Source organism: Urtica dioica, chromosome 1 (assembly GCF_054948205.1).
Source record: "Urtica dioica subsp. dioica isolate 48M chromosome 1, U.dioica_male_clone48M_v1_H2, whole genome shotgun sequence".
NCBI classification, from domain to species: Eukaryota; Viridiplantae; Streptophyta; class Magnoliopsida; order Rosales; family Urticaceae; genus Urtica; species Urtica dioica.
Genome location: NC_142756.1, coordinates 5,978,349 through 5,999,929, shown reverse-complemented (window position 1 = coordinate 5,999,929; position 21,581 = coordinate 5,978,349). Strand labels below are relative to the sequence as shown.

General features: G+C 37.4%; 3 protein-coding genes across 3 annotated transcripts; 2 read left to right on the top strand and 1 right to left on the bottom strand.

The window, feature by feature from the left end:
- Window positions 1-376: 376 nt before the first annotated feature.
- On the top strand, window positions 377-3,802 carry LOC149406761 (glutamine synthetase cytosolic isozyme 2). Its single transcript, XM_089608567.1, has 12 exons — window positions 377-563; window positions 1,152-1,191; window positions 1,290-1,393; window positions 1,503-1,551; window positions 1,649-1,755; window positions 1,853-1,940; window positions 2,088-2,216; window positions 2,323-2,397; window positions 2,492-2,545; window positions 2,622-2,659; window positions 2,740-2,899; window positions 3,312-3,802. The coding sequence occupies exons 1-12, from the start codon at window positions 487-489 to the stop codon at window positions 3,462-3,464; spliced, it is 1,074 nt and encodes a 357-aa protein (XP_089464693.1). The 5' UTR covers window positions 377-486; the 3' UTR covers window positions 3,465-3,802.
- A 9,842-nt stretch (window positions 3,803-13,644) lies between these two features.
- LOC149406760 (uncharacterized) lies at window positions 13,645-14,925 on the top strand. The gene has a single exon (XM_089626529.1). It carries the CDS (start codon window positions 13,959-13,961, stop codon window positions 14,526-14,528), a length of 570 nt encoding a protein of 189 aa, XP_089482655.1. The 5' UTR covers window positions 13,645-13,958; the 3' UTR covers window positions 14,529-14,925.
- Window positions 14,926-15,358: 433 nt separating this feature from the next.
- Window positions 15,359-18,634, bottom strand: LOC149406759 (uncharacterized). The gene is made up of 2 exons (XM_089617612.1): window positions 16,415-18,634; window positions 15,359-16,363 (listed from the first exon to the last, which is right to left on the bottom strand). Exons 1-2 carry the CDS (start codon window positions 18,632-18,634, stop codon window positions 15,359-15,361), a joined length of 3,225 nt encoding a protein of 1,074 aa, XP_089473738.1.
- Between the last annotated feature and the right edge of the window lie 2,947 nt (window positions 18,635-21,581).

Sequence of the window (21,581 nt, the reverse complement as noted above, 5' to 3'; positions counted from 1 at the left end):
GAGAATAATAAATTGTTAATATGGGACAGTATGGATTCAAATGCAGAATCTTATCATAATATTAACAATATTATGTGAACGTGAAAGCACAAATAACAACCAATTGACAAATGTATCTAATTAATTATAAGGGAAGTCTAATTAAGGCTCTTAATACCACAGAAAAGTCACCTAAAAAATCCCAAGGCTCACCTACAATTTCTCTTTCTTCTAGAAAAAAAAAATTATAATTGGTAAACACTTCCACAAAATAATTTTAAAAAAAATATAAATCAACCTGATTAAATCATTAAACTAAAATGTCATAAACTAGAATAAAAACTAAAATTACATCGTATAATATTTTCGAAAATTATCAGAGCCGCACTATAAAAGCACAACAAACTCCTCTGTTTCTCTCGTATCTCAACACAAAATCAGAGCAAATCTTTATTCTCTGTTCTCTCTCTCTCTCTCTGATTCTCGTAGATATCTCCTGTGCGAATCATGGCTTCTCCGCTTGCAGATCTCGTCAACCTCGATCTCTCTGACTGCACTGAGAAGATCATCGCCGAATACATATGGTTCGTAATCGTTCGTTATTTTTCACCTCACACATTTATACTATCACCGTTCGCGTTTTGTTGATTTGAGATGTCGTTTTGCTGTATGATTGATAGCACTATCAGAAACAGGATAAAGCATTCGTGTCTGTTTATATCTCGCTTTTCGCTTCTTCTTTTTTCCTCTTTATGAGTTACAAAACAATAATAAAGATCCATACAAATTTTTATGACGCGTATGTATGCCTTGTTTTTTGTCCCCGGTACTTAGCGATTGGCCTGTTCGTTTCCAATTATCAGGAATGCAATAAAGGCGTTTAAATATTATTAGTTGGGTTCAGCTTTGTCCTCGGTCTTCAGGCTCAGAGATATAGCTAAAAAAATTTCTAAAGCATTTTTTTTTTCTTCATAGATTTTAGTTTCAATTTTTTTATTTATAAGTTCTTCACTGGCTAACGAATGCATTCTTTTAATGATATCAACTTCCTGGGTTGCTCTATGAAAAAAAAAATGGTCTTACGATTTCTATGATGTTATACCCTGAAATTACTGATGAATTGACATAAAATTTACATGTATTTTTTTTCCCTTTTTTTATATATGAAACAGGATCGGCGGATCTGGCATAGACCTGAGAAGCAAAGCAAGAGTAAGAAATTTCTTGTAGACTTCACTTTGTAATTCTTTTTTTTTTTCCCTGTTCTCTGTCACAGTGAATTATAATTTATCATTTATTTGCATAAACAGACTCTTTCTGGGCCTGTTAGCGACCCTTCAAAGCTTCCGAAGTGGAACTTTGACGGATCGAGCACGGGACAAGCCCCGGGAACAGACAGTGAAGTTATCCTATAGTAAGATATATTTTTTTTTTACTTCAATCTTAGTTTCTGGTTACATTAAAAATCACTCTGCTTAATTTTCCCCGATTCCAACAGTTCGCATTTTCTTGTTTTGTTTCAGCCCTCAAGCCATTTACAAGGATCCGTTCAGGCGGGGAAACCACATCCTGGTAAAAAAAAAAACTACGTCTTTCTTTCCACATTTTTGGTGACATGTTTTATTCGGCGAAACAATTATCAACTATGTATTATTTCAATTTATTTCAGGTCATGTGCGACGCGTACACCCCGGCCGGAGAACCCATTCCAACGAACAAGAGACACGCCGCTGCTAAGATCTTCAGTCACCCTGATGTCGCTGCCGAAGAAACCTGGTAATTCCTTTTTTTTTCATTTTTTCTCTGTGGTTTAGTCCTAATCAATTCCTTATATTAATGGATTTTTCTTCTTCTTCTTCTTCTGATGAAACAGGTATGGTATTGAGCAAGAATACACATTGCTGCAGAAGAACATCAAGTGGCCCATCGGATGGCCCATCGGTGGTTTCCCTGGTCCCCAGGTGAACAGCTCACACACTACTCTTCCTTTCCAAGCAATAATAATAATAATAAGCGTTTGTGGTGTTGATTGTGATGTTTCTCTTGTTTTTGGTGGGTAGAGATTTTATTAACAAGGATTTTTTTTTTTTTTTTTTTTTTTTGGACAGGGACCGTATTACTGTGGCGCGGGTGCTGACAAGGCGTTCGGGCGTGACATCGTCGACGCTCACTACAAGGCTTGTTTGTACGCCGGTATCAACATCAGTGGAATTAATGGAGAAGTCATGCCCGGACAGGTGATACAATTTTTTTATCATCTCTTTTCTTTTCATTTTCTCCACATATACACTAAAGAACAAACTAACATTAACTTTTGTTTTTGTTTTTGTTGTAAAAATCTAGTGGGAGTTTCAAGTTGGTCCTTCCGTCGGCATCTCCGCCGCAGACCAAGTGTGGATTGCTCGTTACATCCTCGAGGTAATAATTCGCCAAAAAAAAAAAAAAAAACTTGAAATCTGCTTCTATATGTATTGGCCAACTTGTTTATTTGTTGATTTCATTTTATTAACAGAGGATAACAGAGCTTGCTGGAGTTGTCCTTTCCTTCGACCCCAAGCCCATCGAGGTATTAAAAAAAAAAGAAATGTTAAAATCTTTTTTCTTGTTCGCTTTCATTGTCTAATAATCATCATACATTCTAGGGAGATTGGAACGGTGCCGGTGCTCACACAAACTACAGGTATTTTTTTTCTTATATAAATTAATTTGATTTATTTAGTCGCGGAGTTGCGTAAACTAACTAAGATGTTGGGTTTTCAGTACCAAGTCAATGAGGGAAGAGGGCGGGTACGAGATTATCAAGAAAGCCATTGAGAAGCTGGGGCTGAGGCACAAGGAGCACATCGCCGCCTATGGCGAGGGCAACGAGCGCCGCCTCACCGGCAAACACGAAACCGCTGACATCAACACCTTCCTTTGGGTAAAAATATTATAATAATAAAAAATGGGTCCATTATATAAATATTTGTTAAATAGCCACATCCACGTATGTACACGTTTTTATTTCAATGAAAAGGAAAAATCAGGAATGTCTCGTCATGTTTGTGACTATTTATCAAATATTGACCATGTAGCAATCTCAAACGTCTAAATTGATTAGTTACCTATTATTTTTTTTTTTTTTTATAAAAAATAGATCTCGAACCATAAAGTTCCAATTTTTCTTTTGTGTACTCGTAATCATGCACGAAGCCAGTATAGACCTTTAATAATTATTATTTTTTTTATCGTTAAAGTTTACAAATCAGCCCTTGAACAAATCAGCCAGTATAGATTCATGGCTTCGTCTCTGCTCATAATATTATGTTTTTTGTTTTTTTTTTTTCCTTCAGGGTGTTGCGAACCGTGGGGCGTCAATTCGGGTTGGCCGTGACACGGAGAAGGACGGGAAGGGGTATTTCGAGGACAGGAGGCCGGCCTCGAACATGGACCCGTATGTTGTCACTTCCATGATCGCCGAGACCACCCTCCTTTACAAGCCATGAATTTCATTTTCATGATTGCTCTCTTGCCTTTTTTTTTGGGTTGCGATAGATAAAAGAAGAAGAAGATAAAAAAAATGCTACAAGAGGATTTGATTTGCATCACACAGTGCAAACAATCCATATTGTGTTAGCAACACAAATAGGCTAGGTTTTGTTATTTTTCTGCGTTGTTTTGTTTTGTTCCGTGTGTTTCTTCTGTGGCAAGGGGATTATTAATTGTGCTGAAAATAATGGCATCATGAATTGGCTGCCTCTGCCTTTTGGGCAAAAGGATATTATTATCATCAATTGAGTTTTAGTTATTTATGTAATTTTTATGAAAGTGTCCCTTTCTCTTTTCTTTTTTTGTTGACTTAAAGTACAGTGGTGCACATATTTCCGGAATAAACGCTTTTAATTCCATATAATTTCATAGACTAAAAGCAATATGAATATGATTAGTATAAGTAGGCATGGAAAAATTGCCGAGTCTAGAAGGAAATGACTTTTTAATATATAATCTTTGTTTCGGTATGTGACTGGTAAGCTAAGTCATTATGACGACTTTTAAATAGACAATAAAACGATTCTCTTTTTTGTCACCATCTAGAAATGTCATCCTACGACTTGATGAATTGGTCCTGTATTTGTGCCCCTTTTTGTGAAATCATAACAAACAGTCCAACTTGCTAATTGCTATACCATTGGTTACCCAAAACTCACAAGACTAGCTTTATTATAACGTAAATATTTAATTTTCTACCACCAATCCTATGAATGTCATACATATTTATTTTTATTTAAAAGTAAATAATTCCAGCGAGACTTTGACAATAAGAATCATATTCCTATTCCTTTCTTGCTAGATATTCCACGGTTCCTGATTCCAAAATTTTAGTGGTTCAGAGAGTCAGACTGCTTTAAATGAAAACAAGAAAAATATTGCGTTACTTCTTGTCTCGGCTAATAAATCTAAATCGTACACTATACACAACTAACTACAAGAGTACGTCAGTTTATTTATTTATTTACACTCTAATCGAGCATTTTTCTAGTTAATTTTAAGACTGACGATTCGTAGGTGTCTGCAACTTTGAAGTGCGTGTCTCGGTATTTGAAAGATAATTATCCAACGAACTCAGTTTGCTTGGACAAAAACACTTCAAAAAAGTTAAACAAAAAGTAAAGAAATTAATATTTGACAATATAATTCTACATACATGTGACTTGTATTATAGTGGGTGGTTGTCGTGACTCGTGAGCGAATACGAATTTCAGACTCAAGGATATTGGGTAAGTTGACTCGAAAATCGTACATAAAATTTAGAGTGTACGTACAAGTTCAATCAAATGGCTCCACTATCACGTGACTTCTTTATTACGTCTTGGTGCAACGCTCTGATCGAACTTGATCCGCCAATATCCAAGACAACCTACTTGGAAATAATGCTGACAAAGAAGATTCGATTTTTTCTTTTTCTCGAACTCTTTTTTTTTAATATTTTTTTAATCTATAAATCAAATAATCAATGATAAAATATCAGTAGTTTGTGATTGACTAATGATTTGATTCAACAAAAATATCAATAATAACGAAAATATTAGTATAAGATTTAGAAATCTAATGAAAAATTGGCCAACAGAAAACTTAGGCTAGTAACTATAAGTCCTGAGGTTCATGAATTTGGTGCCGGAAAGGTATCGCAGATAGAGGTCTCATAAATACAATAATAGAGAGCCTCTTCATAGTCTCGCCTTGGTTTCAACACATTTTATGTTGGTCCTCCATCCTTTTCGGTGAAGGAAACTTATTAGTTACCAATAGAAATGACAAATTGTGTTTTAATAAAAACTTTACTAAATGAAATTTATTCGATGAAATTGGTCGTGGAAATTGAGGTCTCAAGCTACCTGGTGGAGGCTACAACAGCTGAAGTCCCGAGTTGCCTAACGTCTTAAAGGCTATGCGATGAAGAAGATGTTGAGAATGTTCCACACATATTGGCATTCCAGTAATTATTTTTAAGAGTATTATTGTAATTACCTAAATATTATTATTAAATGAAAATATAAAGTGATAATCAATGATAGAAAATATTAGTTGCAAATCTTTATAAGCAACAACATTCGATTTCTTCATAGCCTTCTGCATTAACTGAGATTATATCTCTACATATGATGTGAGAAAAAATATAAGTCTCGAGTGGCGCGCTTAAACTAGTCAGTGATTAATCTATGTCTGGGCTAGGAAATCACATATGCAACTCGCTGTAAACTGATATTGACAAATGGGAGCATTTTGTATGGGGTACCATACATGACATGGACAAGTTGCGGTTAAATATATCGTTTAAGCGACCGTTACGATGAGACGTATCGCAATCACAAATGATGGTCACACTATGCATCAACATAAATCCCGATATGCTCTTGGAAATCAGGGTTATATACTCGGTTATTTGATTCGTTCGTTCACATCTACAATGAGGTTTATATACTTATGATTTGGGAGACCGGGGTATAATTAGTGATGGAAGGGAAACATCAAAACAAGAATCAAGCTCTTAATAAAGAGAGTCAACGTTCGCTCACCCTGATAGCTGAATCCATAATCGATCGATTGTCGACACCTTTGTGCTATGAGCAGCAAAGGAATCTTTCGCTAAGGAATCAGTGGAACTCATGGCTCATAAGTGACTCGAGGGGATAAGAGTATATTTGACCCTTCGTGTCACGAGCTGAACCTAGAGGGTAGATAATTACGTACTGTAGATCAATGGACACTTATCTTTAAGGATCAAGTAAATATAATTCTTATAATTTCAAGAGGTTCAATAATGAGATTTTAATTGAATATCATCGAGATTTGATGGAACGAAATAAGAGAGGTAACGGTGTTTACGCTCTCGCTCGTGTTCATCTAGTTTTGAGTTATTAGGTCCATAGTTCCAGAGTCGGCTATGATAAAATGAGTTAAAATTCTCTGTAGTAAATATGTGAATTTGACTACATACTCCCTACTGCAACTTGGTTGCAATATCTTTTGCATTCATAATAAATTACTTTACGAATAAGTTATTAATTGTTAAATAACTTTGGAATATTACTAATATTTAAATGGGCCTGAAAAGATCAATTTAAATCAGCCCACAAGGCTCAGTGAGGCTTGTGGTATGCGTGTAACATAATGTACGTATGCCTTGGATTTGTTTGATCAAAGCCCAATTTGATTGAGATTTTTCTCAAATAGAAAATAAATATCATATATTAAATATGATCTGATTTAGTAAATATTCAATATAGTAAATATTTATGACAGTATCATTGAGATATTCTCGATTATTCTAATTATAGAATAGTATATCTTATTGTGAGAAACATATAATATATTAATTATACTATTTAATGAGAATATCATATAGATATTTTATATTGTTTAGTTACTTGAATACTATATTATAATATAAGAAATAAATAAATGTTAGATATGATATGAATATTTTATTTATTAAAATATCTTGAAGATATTTAATTTATTATAATCATAGAGTAAATACCTCATTTTAATTAGAATAAGATCAGATCAAATCGGGTCCCGTGCGTATTCTATTTTGGTAAGCTAGCAAACTATAAATAGAAGGCTTGGGGTAGTGCAAAATTCGTCCAATAGCCTTGTTCCACACTTGAAATTTTCGGTAGCCACTCTCCCTTGGTGTGATCGAATTTTTCTCTCTCGGGGATTGAGAAAATTCGTCCATACATCTTCCCAGAGAAAGAAGGAATTATTCTGACACCTCGTTGGAATAATTAGTGATAAAGAGTTGGCTCACGCCTTAGTTCTATCTCATTCGGAGAAACGGCTAGGAAGAATGGGTGTTGATCCAACACGAAGAACGCGAGGAGCCCGAAGGATATGAAAAACGCGAGAAACGCGAAGAACACGAAGATTGTCCTCTGTCGTGGAAAATCAAATAGCGGGAAATCAAGTAAGTGATTTCTTATCTCGTTATATCATATGGTTGTTTTGTTAGCCGCACGTTTATTTAGATTAATTACTTTTTTCTCGAGAGCTAAAACGACTACAAGAGCTAAACTAAAAGTGTTTTTGAATTAAAATTGTTTTGAATTCATCTTTTCGCATTAAACACAAAAAACGGTTTTCTGGTAATTTTTCCTTTACGAGCTTCATGAACTCGTACCAAAAGTTTAAAAGAATTTTTGTAAAGACATAAATAAAGAAAACTACCAGCAGAGGAGACATTGGAATTGAATCGGACGAGCACGAATTTGCGTATTCATTCCCAAGGGATTGGCAATAACTAGAATTTTAGAAAATTCCAGCTTAGTCGTTCTCTTTGGCAAGCTCGAGTGTTTCTAACCGAGCTTCTCAAACGGAAATTGGTTTCGATGAGATGGGATTATGGCTCGGCTTCATAAGAATTGCTCCAATCCAGCTGTCACAGTTTAACTTGATTATTTTTCCATGATCATCTCCTGCATCAGGTTCACACACATACTTTTTCAGCTCGGATAATGTTCCAAAGTTTAGCCCGAATGTAATATTGTTGTTGTTTTCGGAACCTTGATTTTGATCATTGTTCATCATCAAACTGTTTTTTAGATATTTTTTTCTTATCGAATTAATAAATAAATTATTTTCAGTGATAGAGGAATCGACATGTACATGCTCCTAGTGACGATATCAAACTGTTTGATACGATATTGCACCTTTATAGTCATGAACTTAATTTGCATTGTATTCAATTTGTGTACATGGTTATAAGCCTAGAATTCTCTTCTTTAGGATTCATATGTCACTTCAAATACAATAATATAGTAAATATGACGACAAATAAAATGCAAAGAATTGACAAGAATATAAATTTTATTGATGATCGATAATTATTACTATGAGATGAGCTCAAAGGCTTAGATTGCCAAAGATAATATTAATCATTACTACGAGATGAGCTCAAAGGCTTAGATTGCAAAGGGTAATATTAATCATTACTACGAGATGAGCTCAAAGGCTTAGATTGCAAAGGGTAATATTAATAATTTTGATATAGGAAGTTTTGGTCTAGACTTTGGAGGTCCAAACCTCTATTTGTTCTCCGAATCGCATGCGAGCTTTGTGCCAACTTTTAAATCGGTCATTTCCAGCCAACTCGTGATGTGTGTCCTCCTTGATGGATCATGCAAAGTAGTTTGTAATGACTTCATGTTTAAATAAGTCTACTGTTCTGCAAGACTCACTCCTTCCAACCATTATCCCGAGCTCGAAATCGGGACTGAGATGTCTAAACTGAGCTGGTCATATATGAGTCAAGCTCGGCCTCCGCATTGATTTGGGCCTATCCATAATTTTGTGCTTGAGTGCATGGACTATATTATGCTTGTTTTGTTGGAATAGATCTAGGATTAAGAATAATTTATCGTTTCTAGCAAGCGGCGGAATATAAAAAATTCTTTAAAACATGTAAAACGATTTTACTACCTAGACATAGTGCATGAACATATAATTTAAAATTTAAAAACTATATAGAGTTTTCACTCGGTACCAACCTCGTTAGAAGCTTGAGCGTTGAGAAGCCTCTGGAAAGGTTTAATTGCTCGTCTCTCCACCTAGCTTGTCTCCTTCGTGTCTTCTTGAATCCGAGTAACCATGATAGTTTCTACCACTAGAGTCTTCGAGTTTAGAAATGATTTAGTGTGTGGGCACTATTAAACACAATGACTCAAGAACTAGTCTTAGAGCCAAAGAGCTAATACAAAACGCTAGGTCTAATGAGGACCTAGGTGCCAAAACAAAAGAGCAAGAAGAGAGAGAGAGAGAGAGAGAGAGAGAGAGAGAGAGAGAGAGAGAGAGAGAGAGAGGGTCGGCTAAGTCTAGAGAGAGAAGCTATCAATCTCAAAAACTTGTTTCAACATTGTGAATGATGTGTGGTATTTATAAGAGAATGGATTGCCTTGAAGAGGTAGTTTCCTCTTTTCTATTGAATATCACATATTCATGAGCACAATCTTTATTTTCCATTCCTATCATAATAATAACAAGGTTGGAAATTTGTTTCCCTTTTTCTTCTAGCTTGGCCGTCCAACTCAATAGCAACATGCTATAAATTTGTTTCCTCTTTTCCTTTTTTTTGGCAAGTATCTTCATACATCAATAATAATTTTCCTCTTTTTTTATGATGGAGGCCACGAAATTTATCTTCTAGAACATGCTTCTAGATGTTTCTTTATTTGTTCATGGCAATACAAGAAAAGCCCATGTAGAATTTTCACATAAAATTCCATAAAATGAAATTCAATCCTCAAGGCCCAATTCTCAATGTTGGCCGTGCGGATCCATTACATTTTCATCATATGACAATGTCCAAAATCTTATTTTGACATTTATACCATCTTATGTCTTTATGGACAAAATTACCCTTTAGACAATTTTGATAAAATTCGTCTAGTTCAACAGTTGAACTTGTTTTGTCTTAGCTACTAGTTTAATAAATCCTACTATAATGACTTGTGGTATTGACCTCATGGATTCAAATGAACAGCTTGAGCTAGCATGCTTGGACACAAATGTTCACAAACTTTTTCCAAGTTCTAGTTTAATGTCAACTGAATCCACTAAAAACTTGACATTGAAAATCTCTCAGTTCAAATGAATATATTTTCTACTCAAGATTTTACTTAATTGTGATTAGTGGATCCATTGAATATTATCTATGTTTACCCTTCATGAATATCATCAACTAGATGAGATTTATAAAATTACCATTTTACCATTCTAGTTGTTATTTCCTCAACTCTTTTGTCACTTGTGAATAAGTTAGAAACAATGTGTTGACGATGAGCTAAACAATTCGCATTGATTCATCCAAAAGAGTCATGACTCAATTTGGACACTGACCAGTTCATTTATTCACATTCCGAGGAATAAAGCCTAAGGTGATATACATTGCATTTCAACAATCTTGTACATGAATTCCATATCTATGAGATCTTCACAAAGTTGTTCATGACATCTTCATAACTTAGTACTTCATCAATTGATCTTGTCTATATCACATAGTGAATCTAGAACTCTGACTTTCTCAAATGAGTGTATGTAAGCTATGAAATGACATGTCTCATTTCATGATTGAGGTAAGCATGATGTCATAGTGACTTTGAGACAGAAGAGGTTAAATGGTTTGTTATACTGTCTCTAGAAGTGCACTGGTCAATTCAGTATCTTCAGAAGATATATAGGAAGAGCTATAAAGTCTCCAACTCTCTATGTCTCATAACCAGACATCATAGGTTCTCCTAACAATCATACTGAGATCAATAGGCCTTTGATCCTTAGATTATGAATATGCTGTTTTAAGCAAATCATGAAGAGTTTGTTCATGCAAATTTATATTTGACTCTTTATTTGTTGTTTGGTTTGTTTAAGGACTAAAGACTAAGGTTTATCATAAAGCTTCAAACAAAAAAGGAAGAATGAATGAAAGTTTCAAATTTTTATTAATTATTCAGCAGTTACAAGCAAGAGTATTCGTGAGACTTTATTACATCAAATATATATAAGTTATAACTACTACTCTTCTTGTGGGCACCAATGCCAACACGTTTAAGCTAAAAGTTTGTGAATTCAAGACTCACATCCTTTTCAAGAGGGCAAAACTATAGGTAAGTTGTGTCTTCCTTGATGGATCATGCAAAATAGTTTGTAACGACTTCAAGTTTAAATAAGTCTAATGTTTTGCATGACTCGTTCCTTCCAACCACTATCCCGAGCTCAAAATCGGGACTGAGATGTCCAAACTGAGCTGGACATATATGAGTCGGCCTATGCATTGATTTGGGTCTATCCATAATTTTGTGCTCGAGCGCATGGACTAAATTTTGCTTGTTTAAGCTAAAAGTTTATGAATTCAAGGCCCACTCCTTTTTCAAAAGGGCAAAGTCCTATACCAACAATAAGTAGGTTGTGTGCACGGATTGATGTGCCGCATCTCGGTCTCGTACCGTGCCTCTCATTTTGAGGGTATACCATCTCGTACCAAGGTATTCCGTTATATTTGACAAACATTCGGGGTATCTCGTACCGCGTGATAAACCGCATTCCGAGGAGTACCGCAAAAAAAGGGTATCCCGCGGGGTATTTGTGCAACAATATATTTAAAAAAAATATTTTTCAATTTTCATGCATACATAGAAAATCTAACATAAATTTGAAAACATAGAGTTTTTAGTTTTCACATAGAATTTTTATACATACTAGTACATACCTCGTCTCGCGCGATATTTAAAACCTTGATAATTATACATATTAAAATGTTAATTTTTTTTGTAAGTTATTGTAAATTAAAATTATGATAATTTATTAAGTAATTAAATAAAAGTTACACGGTGTATTATTATATAAAAATCCAAAATAAAATTAATTACATAAAATAAAACTTGCATTTACTTTTATATTCTTAATAATTGAAAAGGAAATTAAATGAAAGTTATATAAAAAGAAACTTTCCCAATAGATATATGTATATTCAGATTGTATACGGGAAGCATATTTTTTTTTTTCTTTTTACAGAATGTATGTATTTTACTACTTATATATACTATGTGTTGACAAGAAAGAGTAAAGTAATTTCTCTTTACAATATTCATTATGATTAACGTGTATGTGTAAGGAATTGTTGGCACTTATATTTAAACTGAAGCAAAAAAAAGTCTCACATGAGAAGTAAAATGTACTTCTTAATAATAAAACAACTATAAATAATTTAAATAAGTATCTTTCGATCACTTAAATAATTGGGCTACTTTTTATTTCTTAATTATTTTTATAGTAAATGGGCCTTGTTGGAGAGCCCAAAAAATTCAGTTGAAATTTTTATATGGTTTGGTTGAGAAATGCGAGATTTTTTTGCGAGAAATTGCAACAACTCGCGAGATATTCACATCTCACTCCTGTGCCTATGCGAGAAACGAGAATTTGTGCGAGATACTCCTATCTCTCGTGAGATTTCAATCATTGGTTGTGTGGATGTGGTGGGCGTTGTGGGGACGTATGCATGCAAAGCTGAGACACCACACGAGTCGCGCGGGTCGAGGGAAGGCATAAATGCCACTGGGCTATGCAAGATGGGTGCCGCAAGGCTTCACATCATGCACAAAAGGAGGCGTTGGCCGAGAAAGTGTGGAGTAATGAGCACGGACTTCGCTTGGGACCCAACGTCTATTATCCTTGAATTAGTCATTTCAAACTAGCTAATGAACTGTCAAAATTCAATTATTCTAAGTTTTTAGTTTGATCAATCATTGATTTGAGATATCAACTAAGCTACTTTGACATATTTATTAGTTTCTAACATTTGGACATGTTTATGACGTGATTTATCGCTCATCTTCACCTTCAAAATCACAAATCTTTATTAGTAGATTTTTTAAATTGTATCTATAGTTTGCTCTTTTAATTTTGTATTTCTAAGTCCTTTGATATTAATTGCTTTCCATATTTTTTTACATTGTAAATGAAATAGTTACGTCATATGTAAGATATATGATGTAATATAACTATACATTATCATTTCAATTTCCTCTTCATGTTTCCACAATTTCCTTATATATAATTTTTATAAGTTGTAATTTACATACACTGCGTAGTTTCAGATGTAATTTGATCTTGTTTGCTAGTTTTAGTCAAACCTTCACTACTTTTTTTTTTTTTTTTTTTTGAGTAGAGACACTATCGGTCAGGATTACATGATATATTAGCAGTGCAAAGCGCATGTGGTACTATCGGCCAAGAAACTCGCAATTATTGTGTAATTTCTACTTTATAATTCAGTTATTGTGTAATTTCTACATAAATAGAACACTTCTTTTCTTATCCTCGCAATTATTTAAGAAACTCTAGTCTTCCTAAATAAATGTGTTTGTCAAAATCCCTAATCTTGAATTAGCTGCCTATAGAAGAAAAAATCCAACGATAATGCACTGGGTAAATGAATTAGTTAATAGACTATTTGACTTTGTTTATTGGAGTGAGATCCAACTCTAGCAAACGTTACGACAACATTGAATGAGAAAGAACCACAAATTCCACCTAACATGAAACGAAGCTTCCCTTAAAAACAAGGACTCCCATTTCATAACTAGAATTCAATATATAGTTCCTGATCATCAATTCTTTACACCACCCAAATCCAGTGCTACTAAACAAATAAACTTTGCTGCAAATCACCATAAATTAAGTAATACGTCACATCATATCCCCGGATCCATTAGTCATGGATTCCCATAATTCATACACCCCATTAATTTAAATTAAATTAAATTAATATATATATACACAAGTCAATTCCATGTTCATAAAAAACCGTGGAGCCAGAATTTGCCACACATTCTATCACATGAGACCACCTCAACATCCTTAATCTTTCACACACACCACACCACAACCATGCCTTGATTTTTTTTTTTTGTTCTCTCTATCTCACACTCACACACATCTCCGCTATGGAGAAAAGGAAGCCGATAAACGACCCGATGATGGCGGTGAAGGCCGCGGCGTGGGCTTGGTACCAACGCGGATCGGGCTCCGATTTGGCAAACACGGCCCGCGAATGCGATGCCACGCGGCGCCGCCACGGCCCGCCAAAACCCTCGCGCTACAAGCTAGAAGCCATGCGATCACTCTCGTCAAACACCACGGTAAAAGAGCCGACACAACGCCGAGAAGGCAGCGATAATTTGCCGCTCCTCGACGAGTACGAGATCCGGAGAATTTCTCGTCAATTGGACTCGCTTATCGAGCGCTCCAACAACACCGCCGCGAATATTAGTGATACTATTTCTCGCGAAAACTACGTGAGTTCTTCGGACGACGAGAGTTTTGCGTCCACGTCCTCGTCCGCGGCGACCAAGATCAAGAGGAACGTGAAGAGGATGTTGATGAGGGGGTTTTGGATGAGACACGCCGCGGCGGTGTGTGGGGTCAGAGACAGCGCTACCGGAGTGGTTGCGACCGCCACGGTTAGGGTTTTCCGAGATAGCCGTGGAGTTACGACGGTGACACGTCGTTTTTAGGTTTTTTGATTGGAAGAAGATAGTGCAGTGGAACGTTAGCTATAGCTGTGTTATTGGTATTAAATTTGGGGTATGAAATATAGGTGAGGTTGTTGGTGTGTCATGTGCATTGATTTCTTTGGTGGATTATTTAGGACCCATATATGAGTATGACCATAGCATTCGGTTTATACACACTAGATCCAAAATGTTGATAACGTCCATGTATAATTCATTCATTGACTTATTTATTTAAATCTACGTCTCAAGAGAGGTAGTCCGCGATATTTGACCGTGCATGGCTACAAAAGAGACGGAAATTTTGATGTATATTTGTATCACACGAAGTAAGAATTTTTTTTATTTACTTTTTTTTTAAAAAAAATTTATGAACATGTAGTAGTTTGTAACGAAGAGTGTGATAATTATTAAATAATTTATTTATGTTTTATATATATTACTTAGAAGTAGACCATTTGGCTAAAGTTTCCTTGATTTTTAAACTTTGTAGGTTAATTTAGTCAAGAAAAGTTTTATGTTTTTAATTTCCTCGAACTCTTGAATTTAAGGATTGTGTCCTTAGTTTTTAATTTTTTCTAATACACGGTGAAAGTGTAATTTTTTTTTTCCTTCTTATTTTTGTCGGCAACTTGACAGAAATGAAGTACGATTGTAACGATTACCAGCATATAATGTGAAAGTTCATGGATGAATAATTAAAAGAAATGAAAGCAAACTAGATAAATAAAATTTTAGGGAAACAATGTAAATAAAAATTAAGGGTAATAAATTTAAATTAAGAATCTTTTTTTTTTTTTTTTTTTTTTGTGAGGGGAAAAGAACTGATTTCATTAAGCCACAGCAGATGATAGAATATCCTTCTGAATACAATCCACAAGCCACTCTGGGCTAGACAAATAGCTCAAGTCTCCATCTAAGCGGTTAAGACGAGTTTTAGCAATACAATTTGCAACCTCATTACACATCCGAGGCGCCCAAAAACAAGAAATAGAATGGGAATCCAAAAAAGCTAAAATCGCATGAATCAACGGGCCTTGAAGACTTCTAGTGTTCCGACTCCCGATGTGCTGCGTAGCACGCATGCAATCGGACTCCACCGCAACAATCCGCCACCCGTAGGATTGCACGAAGCACAGCCCCTCTGAAATGGCTCTACACTCGGCAGTGAGCGCCGAGTCGACATCTCCCAGCATAACGGCTGTCACGCCCACTACCTCGCCACGATGGTCTCGAACGACACCTCTCAGCGCTGCTCGCTTAGTTGCTTCATCCCAAGCAGCATCCAGATTTAGTTTCAGCAGCCCCTCCCCCGGACGAACCCAGGATTCCGGCCGCGGCTCTGTTGGCGATTTCCCCGCACCCAATCGTTGGGTATGTTCCTTGAAGCTCGCAAACCAACTAGCCACCTCGTTCACCCACGCCTCCGGAAGTCTGACTTGGCCTTCAAAGAGACGCCGATTCCGGTCAGACCATGCGGCCCACACCAGCCCGCAGAACAACTCCAAGTCCGTCACAGATAAGCACTCCGCAGCCCGTCTACAAATCTCCTGGAACGGTAACGAACTTGTCTTTTCCACCCACCGACACAACATCGACGATTGCCAAATCGCTTGGGCCCGGTCGCAGCTCCACGTCGCATGGAGAGCATTCTCCGGAAGCTCTCCACAAAAGTTGCAGAAGGGAAGACATGAAACGCCTCGTTGCCGAAGGTTCCCACAGGTCGGGAGGGCATCATACCAGCATTTCCACATGAGATGTTTGACCTTCGGAGGAATCACCAAACCCCAAAGTTTCTCCCACCACGCAGCGTCCGAGGTCGAAGAGGACGTCGGTCCCTGATGTCATTCCAAACGTGCAAGCCTATACCCCGAGCGAACCGAATATACCCCATTCTCTTCGTAGTGCCAAACAAGGCGGTCACGCTCACTGCCAACCCCAAGAGGGATCTTCATCACCGCCTCCATATCATAAGGGGTCAAAATCACTTCCAAGAGCCCTCGCTTCCACGAACCCCCTTCTACGAAGTCAGCGACCCGCCATGGAAAGTCATCATCCGGTGCCATAGAGATCAACGAGAAGGCACCATTCCTCGGCAGCCAAGGAGTAGCAAAAGCCCGCACGTTACCTTCTCCGATTTGCCACCTAATACCTTTGCGTAGTAGCTCCAATCCCCAACAAAGGCTCTTACAAAGGTAAGAGAAGTGGCCTTTACTCTCGAGGTCGAGCACAGACGTAAGTAGAAAATACTTCGCCTTGAACACCCGCGCCATCAAACACTGCGGGTATTGAATCATTCGCCACACTTGACGTCCAATGAGAGCCCGATTAAAGTCGCCGAGGTCCTTAAACCCCAAACCCCCTTCTTTCTTTGAACGGGTAAGAAAATCCCACCTCTTCCAATGAATTTTCCGCTTGTCTTCCGAACCCCCCCACCAAAACCGAGCTACCAGCCCGTGAAGCTCATCGATAAGTGTAGATGGGAGTTTGAAAAGGCTCATCGTAAAAGTAGGGATCGCTTGGACAATCGCCTTCACCAAAATCTCTCTACCCCCGGCCGAGAACATTCGCGCTCTCCACGAAAGGAGTTGTTTTTTGACCCGGTGCGAGATGTTGCTAAAGATCCGGAGTTTTTGTCTCCCGGTGCGAACCGGCATTCCCAAATAACTCTCCATTTCCGTCGTGTGGAGGATACCGAGGGCGTCCGAAATTCTGGCCGCTTCCTCCGCCGAGATATTGCGCGAGCAACAAAAGGCCGATTTCTCAAAATTCACCAGCTGACCCGTTCCCTTCTCGTAAGTGGCCAAAATAGAACGGAAAGCGGAGTAGCACTTCGTATCCGCACTGCAGAAAAGAAGGCTATCGTCGGCAAAGAAGAGGTGTGTGATGACTGGGGCATTCGGGCTGCAAGAAAATCCCGTCCATAAACCCAATCTTTCTTGTCCGCGAATGAGCGCCGACAGCCCTTCCGCGCATAAGAGGAAGAGGTAGAGTGACAAAGGGCAGCCTTGACGCAAACCCCGACTCGGCGTGATGGAGCTTCCTACTCTCCCATTGATGACGATTGAAAAGACCGGGGTAGAGATACACTCGAGCACAACCGCCACAAACTTCGGGCCAAACCCGACTCTCCGTAACATAGCTATTATAAAGCCCCATTCCACCCGGTCATAGGCCTTACTCATATCCAATTTGAGAGCGAGAGCCGCGAACTTACCTTTTATTTTCATCTTGATCGAATGGAGGAGCTCGTACGCAATGGCAACATTGTCCGAAATAAGGCGGCCGGGAACAAAGGCGCTTTGGGTTTCGGAGATGATCAACGGAAGAACCCCTTTGATCCTACTCGCTACCGCCTTCGTCACAATCTTGAGTAGCACATTGCACAAACTAATGGGGCGGTAGTCCCCCACTCGACACGGGTTCTTCACCTTCGGGATAAGGACTATATTTGTCACGTTCCAACTTTTAGCGCTTGCCCCCCGGTTCAAAATCTCAAGGCACTCCTCACGAACCGTCGGGCCAACCACGTCCCAATTTTTTTGAAAAAATAGGGCGTGGAAACCGACGGGGCCCGGAGCCTTCCGTGGTCCCATCGCCTTAAGAGCCCGATCAACATCCTCACCCGAGAAATCCTCGTCCAACACCTCCCGGTACCCCTCTGGAAGGCGGGCCATATCTTCGTCGGTAATCACCCGGAAGTCCTCCTCTGAAGCGCCATTGGAAGAAAAAACTTCCTCAAAGTACTTCTCAAAAACAGCCCTCACTTCCCCCTCTGTGCTAACCCAAGCCCCAGACTCGTTGAAAATACCTTTCATAGAATTCCGACTTTTCCTCCTCGAGGCTCTCCCATGGAAGTAGGCTGAGTTTTTATCCCCACCTTTGAGACACTTGAACAAGGATGAGGGACTCGAGATCTTTGCCAACCTTCCTCTCCTCCCTGCAGTTGTAGCTAGAACGTACCTCAGAGTTGAGCTTTTCGAGTCGGCTAGAGAGCTCTCGGATTCGCTGCGCGCGCTGGCCAAACGAGACCCGAGCCCATTCACGAAGTGCCGCCCGGCAACGGTCGAGCCCCTCAGTACACCTTCCACCACCTCTACCAACACCATGGCCCCAAGCGTTTTGGACTACCTCCACACACTCGGCATTAGTGATCCAGCCCGGCTCGAAATCCCATCGTCTCGTGGTCCTCAAGTTGGCAGCCACCACCGGGGACCGCTCCTCCGTATCGATGACGATCACCCGATGATCGGACCCATGGAAGTCCAGGACCTCCACAAAGGCTGCAGGGAACAGCGTCCTCCACTCCGGGTTCGCGCAGGCTCGGTCAAGTCGACACTGAACATTCTTGGCGCCACATTGCTTGTTGTCCCACGTCAACAACTCCCCTTGAGACGTACTATAAATTAGAAAATATAGAAAAGTTGGCCAAAATTTTGAAGTATACGGAACAATTTGTGCAATTTCATTATATAAACGGTACAATATGGAACTTCTATCTTGCACAATCCGCAATGTCGTTAGATGATGATATTTATCATATAAATGGGGTTATATTTTCTGAATAAGAAGTGAATATGTAACTGTTTAGTAGTCGAGTTTGTGAGAGATAAGCTATTTTGAGCTCCCATTAATGATTAAGTTCACAATGTTTAGGGTTTATAAGGAATTCGCTGTATTTATGAATATAAACAATCAAGGGAAGAAAGTAAAACAATTATTTTCATCCAGCTAGATTGTGATTCAAGACTTTCATGTTACAAGTCTATAGTGGATTTATAATAAAAACGTCTAGAGTTCATTAATTTATGAGCTTACAAGTTATATTATAAATAGATTTATTCATGATCTTTGCGTAGTTTCCGATTAAATTAGACTAACAGTTGTAGATTTAATTATTGAGTGTCTAATGCTTGTTAACTAGGTAAAAAAGAGTAAACAATTATGGTGTATTATTATTACTTATAAGATTTTCATGATATTAAAAATGAGAAATAAAATAAGTAATCTAATTTGAAATTTTTATGAAAGATATCCGTGAAAGTTTATACAGCGTTCAGATACATTTCTTAATATAAATAATTGGTATATTAATATGAGGGGAATCAATTCCCAACCGTTTGTAATCATATAAATAGGATAATTAAACTCAAAGTAAAGGATCATTAATTTAGTCCTTAAAGTTTGCTTAAAGTCACACTATCAATTATATATAGAGGATTCCCAAATATTTTATGATCAACCCAATTCGATCCACAAAAAATGCAACTATTTTTAATGTAACAATCAAATGAGAAATGAGTATTTCAATCATTTCTAAATTCCTTTTCAAATTGCTTTGATTGATAACACAAAAAATAGGGTTACTTTTGCTGAGCTTAAACTCAAGATGAACGTCAGATTCGAATAATTCGAAGGTGAATTACCGTGTTTACATGCTCCATTATATGTTCCATCGCTAAAATTTCCAACCGCTCTTAATCTAGACTTTTCATTCTATTTTCAATTTTGCTTTCATAATGTCATCGCTATCTAGATGACATCACGACAGAGTTTACATGCTCTATCTTGTCTGGTAGCAGTCATTCGTCCTTGCTTTGAATTAATCTAACCATTTTTTACTTATGCAAATGGTTAAATGAATCGGCTTATAAAACAATGCCGTGAGCCTAATTTCTTGGCCATCTTTCATGTCTAAATCAACGTTTTATTTATGTTTGCCACTTTCTATTTATTGATAAGATGAATATGAAACACCTTGGCTAGTTAGAGAATCATTTGACTAATTTTTTTTCAATGAGTAAATATTTCGTGATAAGACTTAATATCAAACGCGCCGAACAATATAGATTCGACGTTCATTTTTATTATGATTTCTTTTGCGTTACACTGGAATAATTATAAATTGCTTACGTAATAATGTAAAATAGTTTAATAATTGAGCGAGAAAATGCACTGTGAGTATGATTTGTTTTAGGGTAATTTAGCAAAATAGCCAACTTAAACATTGTGAATTGCTAAATAGCCAAGGTTTGATAAATATTAGGTAAATAGCCAATTTTATATATTTACAAACGTAAATATTAAGTAAATAACCACTGTCATATTAAGCCACGTCATCATTTATGGCTATTTATCTAATATTTACCAAACCTTGGTTATTTAGCAATATCAAACGTTTAAGTTGACTATTTTTCTAATTTTTTGTTTTTTACATATTATTATTTATAGAGTTATAGCTATTTTTGAATGATATCTTTCGCATCCCAATTTTAGAGGCAAAGTAGCTATGTATCGAGATTACAAATACTACATTAGCATAATGTGTGGAGATGCCAAACCGAATACGTACACAACTCAAGAAGCTTCCGAAACATCCAAGCGCAAGCTTGGGTGAGCCCCGACTCTGACTCGGGAATGGGCCCGAGCCCCGACTCTGACTCAGGAATGGGCCCGAGCGGGTTAGGTGTTGACTCAGGTGGAGGCTCAAGCGCCTAAAGGGTGCAACTCAATTTTATTTAGGGTCAAGCGGCTAAATGACCAAATAGAACTTAAAGATTTGCAAAATAGCCAAAGTTTATCAAGTATAAGCAAAATAGCCAAGCTGCGATTAATTCAGGCAGGATTAAATTTAATCCAGACATGATTTCTGGATTAAATTTAAGGGTAATTTAGCAAAATAGCCAACTTAAACGTTGAGAATTGCTAAATAGCCAAGGTTTGGTAAATAGTAGGTAAATAGCCATTTTTATATATTTACAAACGTAAATATCAAGTAAATAGCCACTGCCATATTAAGCCACGTCATCATTTATGGCTATTTACTTAATATTTATCAAACATTGGCTATTTAGCAATATCAAACGTTTAAGTTGGCTATTTTTCTAATTTTTTGTAAATTTAATCCAGGCATGATTAATTTAATCCAGAGATTTTTTTTAGTCTTAAAATTTAATCCTCGACCTTCTCCGATCTCCTTCTTCTCAGACCTCCTTCCAGTCACCGCAATCGCACAGATCTTACCTCCCGTCGGACTCTCCGTCACGGCGGCGAAGG

What these genes read in the sequence shown, in the direction of transcription:
- LOC149406761 (XM_089608567.1), top strand. Translation starts at nt 487, where the DNA reads ATGGCTTCTCCGCTTGCAGATCTCGTCAACCTCGATCTCTCTGACTGC. An exon ending in GTGGTTTCCCTGGTCCCCAG is followed by an intron (nt 1,941 to 2,087) that starts GTGAACAGCTCA and finishes TTTTTTGGACAG; the next exon opens with GGACCGTATTACTGTGGCGC. An exon ending in GGTGCTCACACAAACTACAG is followed by an intron (nt 2,660 to 2,739) that starts GTATTTTTTTTC and finishes TTGGGTTTTCAG; the next exon opens with TACCAAGTCAATGAGGGAAG.
- LOC149406760 (XM_089626529.1), top strand. Translation starts at nt 13,959, where the DNA reads ATGGAGAAAAGGAAGCCGATAAACGACCCGATGATGGCGGTGAAGGCC.
- LOC149406759 (XM_089617612.1), bottom strand. Translation starts at nt 18,634, where the DNA reads ATGGTGTTGGTAGAGGTGGTGGAAGGTGTACTGAGGGGCTCGACCGTT. An exon ending in GGCACTACGAAGAGAATGGG is followed by an intron (nt 16,364 to 16,414) that starts GTATATTCGGTT and finishes GAATGACATCAG; the next exon opens with GGACCGACGTCCTCTTCGAC.